The sequence below is a fragment of the Equus asinus genome, chromosome X, assembly GCF_041296235.1.
Source record: "Equus asinus isolate D_3611 breed Donkey chromosome X, EquAss-T2T_v2, whole genome shotgun sequence".
Taxonomy (NCBI): domain Eukaryota; kingdom Metazoa; phylum Chordata; class Mammalia; order Perissodactyla; family Equidae; genus Equus; species Equus asinus.
This window is the reverse complement of record NC_091820.1, coordinates 38,908,789-38,919,104: the sequence shown is the minus strand read 5'-3', so window position 1 is coordinate 38,919,104 and position 10,316 is coordinate 38,908,789. Positions and strand designations below refer to the sequence as shown.

The following is a 10,316-nucleotide window of genomic DNA, read 5'->3' as shown; positions in this document are numbered from 1 at the left end:
CTAATTTTGTGTGTATGTGTGTGTAGATATCCAATTGTTACAGCACCATATGTTGAAAAAACTCTCCTTTCTCCACTGACAATTCTTTGCCCTTTTGTTGAAAATCAGTTGCCCATATATGTGTAGATCTATTTGTGGACTTTCTATGCTTTTCCATTGATCTATTTGTCTATTTTGTCACCAGTATTACACTTAAAAAAATTTATTATTATTATTTTTTTTTTTTTGAGGAAGATTAGCCCTGACCTAACTACTGCCAATCCTCCTCTTTTTGCTGAGAAAGACTGGCCCTGAGCTAACATCCATGCCCATCTTCCTCTACTTTATATGTGGGACGCCTACCACAGCATGGCTTTTGCCAAGTGGTGCCATGTCTGCACCCGGGATCCGAACTGGCGAACCCCAGGCCGCTAAGAATCGGAACTTGTGAACTTAACCGCTGCACCACCGGGCCGGCCCCTACACTGTCTTGATTACTGCAGCTCTATAATAAAATCTTGAAGTCAGGTACCATAAGTACTTGTTCTTGTTTTTCCAAGTTGTTTAATTCTTTTCATTTCCATATGAATTTTAGAATCAGTTTGCCGATTTCTACAAAAAAACCTGTAAGGATTTTTATTGGAATTGAGATTGATGAATCTATAGATTAATTTGGGGGAGAACTGGCATCTTAATAGTAGTGAGTCTTGTGACCCCTGAACATGGTATATTTCCCATTTATTAAGGTATTCTTTAATTTCTCTCAGCAGTATTTTGTAGTTTTCAGTGTAGGGGTCTTTCAAATTTTTGTCATCTTTATTCCCTAAGTATTTCATATTTTTCATGGCACTATAAATGGTATTTTCTTATTTTAACTTTCAATGGATTATTGCCTGTATAGAAATACAGATGATTTTTGTTTATTGATCTTGTATCCTGCAACCTTGCTAAACTAATTTATTAGTTCCAGTAGATTTTAGAGATTCCATCTAATTTTGTATATAAATGATCATGTCTGAAATAAAGATAGTTTTACTTCTGTCTTTCCAATCTGTATGTCTTTCATTTCTTCTTGTCTTATTGCACTGGCTACAATCTCAGTACAATGTTGGATAGAAGATCCTTTTCTTGTTCCTCATCTTACAGGAAAGCAAGCAATCTTTTACCACTACCATTCCTCTCATATTCACACCCAATTCATGAATTTAAACTGATCTCCATTAAATCCCACTCAGGATAATTAATGTTGATTACTACAAGATGTGGTTGGTGAATCCCATTTTAGACATCCTACTCATAAATTTATGCCAAAATCCTTTTTAGCCCTGCCCTCTCCATGGATTTAAGCTATTTACCTCTTTTAGGTTAACTCCATTCATGAATTTAAGCCAATCTCTATTTTCGCACTATTCCATTCCTGGATTTGAGCAGAACTCCCTCATAGCCAAACCCTGTGAAAATATTTAAACCAATGTCCTTTTAAACCCGTCACATGTAGAATTTAAGACCATCTCCCTTCTTATTGCCCCATTCATTCAGGGATTTAAGTAAACTTCTTTTCAAGTCCCTCCCACATTAGTGTATTTCTATCATCTCCATCTCAGCCCCAGACCTTTCTTTGATTTAGGCCAATCTACATCATAAATACCTACTCATTCACTGATTTGAGCCTCACCTGATCACTGCCAACTTCTTGGATCTAAGCTTAAAAGCTTCACCTCTTTTAAGTATTTCAGTCCTGCCCCATTCATGGATACAGAAACTCTGTACCCATTAAACAATAACTCTCCATTTCCCCTTCCTTCCCAGAGGCCCCTGGGAACCTCTATTCTACTTTCTGTCTCTATGAATTGGCATATTCTAAGTACCTCATACAAATGGAACCAAACACTATTTGTCCTTTTGTGACTGGCTTATTTCAGTCAGCATAACGTCTTCAAGGTTCATCCATGTGTAGCATGTGTCAGAATTTCATTCCTTTTTAAGGGTGAATAATATTCTATTATGTGTATACACCACATTTTGCTTATCCATTTACCCCTTGTTGGACATTTGGGTTGTTTCCACCTTTTGGCTATTGGGAATAATGCTGCTATGAACATTTGCATAAAAGTATCTATTTGTGGGGCCTGCCCAGTGGTGCAGTGGTTAAGTGTGCATGTTCCACTTCAGTGGCCCGGGGTTTGCCAGTTCGAATCCTGGGTGCGGACATGGCACTGCTTGGCAAGCCAAGCTGTGGTAGGCATCCCACTTATAAAGTAGAGGAAGATGGGCATGGATGTTAGCTCAGGGCGAGTCTTCCTCAGCAAAAAGAGAAGGATTGGCAGATGTTAGCACAGGGCTAGTCTTCCTCAAAAAAAAACCAAGTATCTTTGAGTCTCTGCTTTCAATTCTCTTGGGTATATATCTAGGAGTGGAATTGCTGGATCATTTGGTAAGTCTATATTTAACTTTTTTTTTAAAGATTTTATTTTCTTTCCTTTTTCTCCCCAAAGCCCCCCAGTACATAGTTGTATATTCTTCGTTGTGGGTCCTTCTAGTTGCGGCATGTGGGACGCTGCCTCAGCGTGGCTTGATGAGCAGTGCCATGTCCGCGCCCAGGATTTGAACCAACGAAACACTGGGCCGCCTGCAGAGGAGTGTGCAAACTTAACCACTCGGCCACGGGGCCAGCCCCTATATTTAACTTTTTGAGGAACCACCAAACTGTTTTCTACAGCAGCTTCACCCTTTTACATTCCCACTGCAATGCACAAGGTTTCCAATTTGTTCACATCCTGGCCAGCACTTTTCTTTTCTGTTTTCCTGATAGTAACTACCCTAGCAGGTGTGAGGTGGTATCCCATTGAGGTTAGAGTGAGCTGATCTTCCCATCACCATATACCAAAGATCCCATCCTTTCTCAATTGACTTGTAGTGTCACCCGTATCATGTATCAAGTTCCTATATATACCTATTTCTGTTTTGGAACCCCTAATTTCTCTTTGAGTAGTTTGTCTGTCTAATCCCTGCAGAGGCCCACACTCTTTTTATTACTAAATCTTTGTAGTATGTCATAATATTGTGAAATCTATGTCTTCCCTCTCTATTTTTGAGGTTGATCAGACCCACCCATAACATTTGTGAGGCCAGGGGTGAGAATACAAATGGAGGCTCACATATTATAAGGATAAATGTCTAAAAGTAACAAATCAAGGTAACTGTCAAATAATATATGATGTGCCCTCCTACTTTGACAAATATATTTCCACACAAATCTACAAGGCAGACAGGTCCCAGCCCTGACCACACTGTGTTGTCAATGTCTGTGTCAGCATCCAGTAGAGCCTTTCCCTCCAAACAGGGTGCTTGCCAATAGCAGAACCCAGGGCTGTTGCAGCTCCATGAAGCCAGCTGCGCCTGCATAGGGCCGGGCTCTGAGCATGTGTTAGAGAATGTCTGTGGAATGCACGAATGAATGAGAATCCAATGGAGGAAAACTGTAGTATAGAGAGTCTCCACTTTCCCCCACCCAGCCCCAGACGCAGGTTGGGACAGATGTGGGCAGCCAGACAGAGAGCCTACGTGCAGCATGAGAGGTAGGATAGTGTGGCACCTGAATGCAGTCCCTGAAGCCAGGACAGCCTGGTGCAAATCCTAGCTCCACCGCTTCCTGGCTGTTGCAACCTTGAGAAAGTTACTTAACCTCTCTGGGCCTCCATCTCCCACTCTGTAAAACTGGGATAACAATTGTGCCTTGTGTTGGCTTATTTCTCATTCCACAAGTCATAGGTAAGAAGTTTACATGGCATAATACAAAAGCATCCTGGCTTCTCTGAAGAAGTGGGCAGGTGTGGCCATCTTCTGCTGCGGACCCCTGGGAGCTCAGACAGCAGCCTGACTCCCAGGGATGGCCAAAAGGGACAGAGCAGATCCCAGTTCAGGCAGACAGAGGCTCAGAGACGCCAGTGACTCCAGTGACCAGCACTGCCCTGGAGAATTGGGGAAGTCCCCAGGGGGACTCTGAGTGGACTGGGCTATGGAGGAAAGAGTGAGAGGGTTTCTCAGTGGAGGAGAGAACATGGGAGCCTAGCATTCAGTCTCGGTTATTCGCCTCAATCCAGTACTCTTGGAAAGACTCAGGAAATGTAATCAGCCCGGACTCTTCCTCCAAAACAGAAGCACTTTGGTTTATAATTCTACACAGTCAATCATCCATCTTCTGCATATGAACATGTGATCTTCCTTTTCAGAAATAGAAGAATGGAGGGCTGGAGCCTTTGAACTGGGCCTTGATAACATGCAGTCAACTTCTAGGCACACAAAAGGCTGGGAAGGGATTCCCAAACAAACGGAACAGCATGGCAAAGGCAGGGAGATGGGAAAAATAGTGAGCATAAGATGGGAGCTGTGACAGCCTCATGTGGTTGCCACAAGAACAGGGCAGAGCAGTGAAAGAGGTCTAATGTGTTTCCCCTTCAGACAAGGTCAGGTGAGAGGTGGGAGAGGCAGGGGGTCGCAGGAGGAACGAAAGCAGGGACCATTCAGCCCCTTCCACCTACGACAACACCGGGACCCTGAGAGGTGGCCGAGAGAGGTTGCCCAGCCAGCCAGAATGGACGGCAGGACACAGTGCACCGACAGCCACAGTGAAACAGTCCCGGGCCGAGTGAGCGTTGGGAGTGAGCTGCCTGGGACCGGCGCTGCTGTTGGCTGGCTACCGGGCCCGGGCAGGCGTCTGAGCCCCTCCAGCCCTCAGTCTCTTCCTCCACCAAGTGGTGGTCACAGGCCATCTCTCGCTGCTCCCCACTCCTCCTTCCACGACAGCAGCACTGTGTCCAAGGGCTCCCCGCTCGCGGCCTGTGTCCCCAGAACCCCGCCCTTTTCAAACCTAGGAGGGGCCTCATTTCTCTCCTCTTCTTGGCTGGCGTCCCCTCCCACCCGGGTGCCTTCAAAGCCGCCTCGCTCTCCAGGGGACCTGCCCTTCCCTGCTCCTGGAGTCCCCCAGTCCCATCATGCTCAGGGCCCCAAACCCTCCCATGGTCCCCAAGGCTCCAAGGGCGTCCCCCTCCCCAGCCCACCAGACTCCTCCGGTTCCCCAGTAGGGACCGGCTTAGGCCAACATGGACTGCACGTTTACTGAGCGCCTACTACGTGCAAAGCTCTGTTGGAGGCTGCAGAATTCCCTGCTAGACTTGGGCTCCAGTTCCGCCTCCGCGTGTTTAGTTGTCAGAGCTCAAACGGGGCCCTTAGCTTCTCTGGGCCTCGACCTCCCCTTCTCACGCGCGGAGTCCCTACATTCCCTGGGTGGCAAGAGAAGCGCAGCCAGGGTCCCCGGAGGAGGGAGGCGGCGCCCGAGGCAGAGCGAGGCCCAGCGCTCGCATGGCCCGCATGGCCAGGCCTCCTTGCCGGCCGCCAGGTAGGTCACCGCGCGGGTCGGGCGCCAGGCACGGGACCGGCCGGCCTCAGCCGCGTCCAGGCCCGGGCAGGCCGCCAGCTGAGTGCGCCCCGGCGCTCAGAACGCGTCGCCGCAGGCCGCGCGTCCACCCGACGGACTCCGGGGCATGGAGCCGCGCGCGGGGAGCGCCACGGAGCCCAAGGGGAGCAGAGGAGGTACGGGTGGGGGGAGCGCGCGCATCCCCTGCCCCCCTCGCCCCGCCTGTCTGCTGCTCACCTTTTCCTTCCGACAGGTAGTAAACAAAGCCGCCTTGGCGCCCAAGCAGCGGCGGCAGCGGGCAGGGGCCCAGCGACCACGGCTGGGCTCGAGGTCCCGCACCTGCACCGGCCCCCGCGCCGCGGGGCCGCGCACCAGATCCCGGGGCTCTCAGGAGTCTCCCGGGAGATGTGCCGGAGGGGTGTGCCCGGGGGCCCTGGGGACACCTGGGCACTCAGGGTCCGTGGCGAATTGTGGGGGGCTAGGCGGGGGCCTCTGGGGATCTGTGGAGGGGCAATCCGAGGTTATGTGGGCCACCAGGGTGGCCTAGGCTATCTGGAGGGGGAACCGGGGCGCAGACCGTGTTCTGTCGGGACATGTGGGGGAATCGGGGTTCCTCTCGATATTGTGGGGGGGAGTTTGGAATCTGGGGTTACGAGGGGGCAGTCGGAGACCTCCAGAGAGATAGATCCACAGGGTGTTTGAGGTGTCCAGGAATACTGCGGTCACAGAGCTCTCTCCAGGGATATCGTGGGGGCAGGCGGGGTCCACAGGCACATTCGCCGTGGTCGGGGGTCGCGGGAGATGAGAGGGCCAGTCGGTGACCTCTGGCACTATCAAGGGCGTGGTCAGGGGGTGTCTGGGGATCTTGAGGGGCATTCCAGGTGTCTGACGTCGGGGAGCGCGGGGGCTCTCCGAGGCTCGGGGTGGGCGCTGACCTGTTCTTTCCACCCGCGCAGGCCGCGGCCTTCCCCCGCCCGCGGGCTCCAGTGCCCGGCAGCTCCTGGCCCGGCTGGACGCGCGCCCCCTGGCGGCCCGAGCTGCGGCCGACGTGGCGGCGCTGGTGCGCAGGGCCGGCGCCACATTGCGCCTGCGCCCCAAGGAGGGTGCGTGATGGGGGCGGGGCCTTTCGGGGGGGCGGGGTCGGAATGGAGCCGGGTTCCAAGCCGCAGGCCCGAGGTTGTTAGTTACTGTGCTGGGTGGGGCCGGGGGGGGGGGGGGGGCGGGGTGTGAGTTGGGAGGGCGGGGCTCGGAGGATAATCGAGGGGGCGGGGCCTTGGGTTAGCCTAGGATATTCCTCTAGGAGGTGACAGCGGCAGGGTTATTGCAGTCGGTGAATGTTGCAAGATTAGTTGCAACTAAGGCTTCGAATGGCATTTCTGAAGAGGCGGGGCCTGGAGAGGGCTGGGGGCGGGCGCTTAGCTGAGAGGCGGGTCTGGAATGCTAGTCAAGGGGGTGGAGCCTATCTGCGCACCGGGGGCGGGGCTGAAATGGCAGGAATGGGTTGAGGTTTCCAGGCTGATTAGAGGGCTGGGCCGGGAATGTTCAGGAGCAGAATCCAGGAGTAGCACCCTCCAGGGTGGGCCTAAGGGTGCCATTTGAGGGTGGAGGTCTGCATGTTATTAGAGGGAGGGAGGTAGCAAGGTCTGGAGGATTATTCCAATAGCCGGGCCCAGGCTTATTAGTTAAGAAGGCCATTCAGGACAGTTATTCGTGTGGCCGGAGCCTAGTTTAATAAGTGGGCCTGTCTATATTTAGGGGCAAGAAAATGACATCACGCTAGAATGTTACCTCAGGGGTCAGGTCCTATGTGGTTTCCGTGGAGTACTCCTCCGGCTGACTCTTTCATTCCCCCAGCTGTTAGGGTGCTGGATTCTGCAGACATAGAGGTCACGGACAGTCGCCTGCCTAATGTCACTTTCGTGGAACACCGGCCCCAGGTACTACCTTGTCCTCCTAACGGAGGCCCCTTGCCTCAAGACTGGCAATGTACGTACACTTGTGTTCTTACTCCAGCATCGGCGGTCAGAAACCTTGGGTACATGTACCACGCCGTCCCAAGTGACCCAGGGTAAGGCACGGTGTACTTCGAAGCTACCGCAGGCCTCTGGTCAGTTCTGTGTGGAACTGGCCCGTGGTTCCACGGGCTTTGGCCTCACATTAAGCGGAGGTCGTGATGCAGCTGGAGACACTCCGCTGGCAGTGCGCGGGCTGCTGAAGGACGGGCCAGCAGAGCGCTGCGGTCGTTTGCAGGTGAGCCATGAGGCACGCTCCATTAGATGGTGCTGGTCTGGTCCTTGCCCTTTGTCAGGGTGCTCTCCATCTGTCCTTCCTACAGCACCCCTGCTTTCCACTCTTGCAGGCTGGCGACCTCGTGCTCCACATCAACGGAGAAACAACTCAGGGCCTCACCCATGCCCAGGTCGTGGAGCGGATTCGCGGAGGCGGACCCCGGCTCCGGCTGGTGCTAAGCAGGCCTCTTGAGACACACCCCAGCAAGCCTGAGAGGGTGGGAAGGCCCCGGAAAGGCCATGGTGGGTTTCCAAGGGGAGACGGGTCAGGGATCTGTGAAGGCAAGGAGAGAGTGGCAGAGTGGAGAGGCTGAGGTCCTGGGTGGGAAGGGTTTGGTGGTCTCAGTGGGGAGCGTCAGTGGTTCAATGTCTGTGAGGGGTCATGGTATCCTCAAAAGCCGCGGGGGGTGGGGGGTGGCGGGGAGGTGGCTGGGGGAGTAGGGTGTCGGGATAGGAATAAAGGTGGATTTCAGAGGGAGACTTTCTAGGTACTGGGAGGGGAGAGGATGGAATGAGTGTGGGGTAAAAGGGGGTGTTCAGAAGGAACAGTCATGGTCCTCAGATGGGAAGCCAGAGTGGGTCTCAGAGGGGAGGGCATAGGATAGGGATACAGAGGGTAGGGGGTCTAGTTCTGATAGAGGAGGAGTCCATAAGGGAAAAAGTTGGGAGCCGAGGGAGGTGGGTTGAGCAAGGGGACAGTCTGGGTCCTAGCTGGAAGGGATTTGGCATCTCGAGGTCAAGATCTGGGTTTGATTTCCTTTGGGGATTTTGGGAAATGATTTTTTGATGGGTGTGTTCTGAATCCAGGAGGGAAGAGGTCTCGGGAAAGGAGGTGTCAGGGGTCTTAAGGAGTGGTGCCGGTTCCTTAAGGGCGTGTCCAAGCCTTGAAGGGAGATTTCTCTAAGGAGCAGGATCTCCGTCTCCCTCAGTCCTTGGAGTCTCCCAGCTACCCTGGGCCAAGGGGCCCCTCTCTCTGTTCCCCACCCTATCGCCCAATCTAACCAGCAGTCTTGCCATCCCCAGATCGCAGCCCAGATCCTGGGAGACCAGAGGTGATGAGGTCTCACAGCGCCAGCCCATCCCTGTTTCAGCACCCTCGATCCCGTACCACGCCCAAAACCCGGGGCAGCCCAGAGCCTAGCCTAGAGCGGGCGGCCGACAGCTCCGCGGTTTCTCCTGACGACCGAACCCCGGGTTCCCCCGGACCCTGGCTGGTGCCGAGCGAGGAACGGCTCTCGCGTGCCCTAGGGGTTCCGGGGGCCGCGCAGCTCGCCCTGGAGATGGCAGCCGGAAGGCGGAGGCACTGAGCATGCATCAGACGGCTCGGTGCTTACTTGGTACTGCCCAAACTGGATCTGGTGTGCTCCGCCGGCCGCGCACTAGCATGACGCGGAGAGCTTCCACTTGGTCTTGTCCCCCCGCCTGCTGCGCAGTCGACCAGCCCGCGTTCCCCTTGCGGCGTCAGTGGCACAGTCCTCCCGGACGGGCCAGCCCTGCACTTCTTGTTTCGGGTGGGGGAGGTAATAAAATGGTTCGATCCAGTCTTGACTTGCCAGGTGCTCTTGGCCCGGTGAGGATCCCGAGTCCACCTGGTAAAGGAGGGGGGTGGGTCGATCTGGTTTCGAGGAGGGGCTCTTGCAACCATTGACAAGCTTGCTTCGTGCTGTTTCTTTCACACCTCTAGAGGGGTCCTTGCTTCTGCCGGCCCTCAGCCCAGCGTACTTTCTCCCCTCTCCGTTTCTCTTCGCCAACTCCTGCTTCTCTCCCCATTCATTCATTTTACTTTTTGGGAGGTGTGCAGGGCTCACAGATAATTGTTGCGCGCGGCATGTGAAATGCAGAGGCGGGCCTGTTGTGGCACGAGTGCACCAGTATACAAACAGCCCTGTCCCGGAATCTCCAGATTCTCAGCTGACGGCCGGATAGATAGCAAGGCTAGAACCACGGCGGCTTCCTTCGCCAGGAGGCTGCGGTCTCTCACTTCTGGCCTGGTTGGCCAGATTTTTCTGGCACGTAGACTGCCCCCCTCAGGGCATGGGCTGGGGCCCTGGAGCCCCCCTTGGGGCGGAGCCGGGAAGGTGTGAGTCAGCGGGCAGGGCTAAAAAAGGCTGTTACAACCTTTGGGCCGCGCCTCCCTCTTCCATAGATGGTGACAAACTGCAGCCGGGCTTGTGTGCACATGCCACACGCTGGGCGTTCCCTGTCCTGGGAGAGGCCAGAGTTTCCTCCATCCTGGGAACAGAGCCCCAAAGCCGGAGCTTATATGGCTAGTGGGACTCCAACCGGGATAGCCCCGAAGCAGACGCTGGCCAAGGCCAGAAATGTCCAGTCACCTCCGCTGTCACCACATCCTGAACACTCGGCCCCATACACCCAACGAAGGAAGCTGTGGTCAGGCCAGAACCGGCAACTCTCACTCCTATGGGGGGGGGGGGGGCTGGGGAGTGGGGAGAGAAATTAAAGGACTGGAGTGTGAGTGTCCAGGGTGGCTGTTGGGGAGCAGAGAGGGACTGCAAAGCCAGGCTGGGAGTTAGGGTATAAAGAGGTGAAGAGGTGAATGCTTGAAGACGTTGTGGGGGAGGGTGCTGGGGCTTCCAGCTGCCCCTGACTCAGAGCCTGGTGGAGGTGTGGCC

The 10,316-nt window shown here is 54.1% G+C and overlaps 1 protein-coding gene across 5 annotated transcripts; it reads left to right on the top strand.

The window, feature by feature from the left end:
- Positions 1-5,174: 5,174 nt before the first annotated feature.
- On the top strand, positions 5,175-9,227 carry MAGIX (MAGI family member, X-linked). Of its 5 annotated transcripts, none has more exons than XM_070501734.1 (6): positions 5,175-5,377; positions 6,352-6,498; positions 7,250-7,332; positions 7,409-7,645; positions 7,755-7,926; positions 8,707-9,227. In XM_070501734.1, exons 1-6 carry the CDS (start codon positions 5,341-5,343, stop codon positions 8,988-8,990), a joined length of 960 nt encoding a protein of 319 aa, XP_070357835.1. In that variant the 5' UTR covers positions 5,175-5,340; the 3' UTR covers positions 8,991-9,227. The 5 variants fall into 5 exon arrangements, with proteins under 5 accessions (XP_070357835.1, XP_070357838.1, XP_070357834.1 ...); XM_070501733.1 differs by having other exon boundaries at positions 5,350-5,571; XM_070501737.1 differs by lacking the exon at positions 6,352-6,498 and having other exon boundaries at positions 5,220-5,377.
- The last annotated feature ends 1,089 nt before the right edge of the window (positions 9,228-10,316 follow it).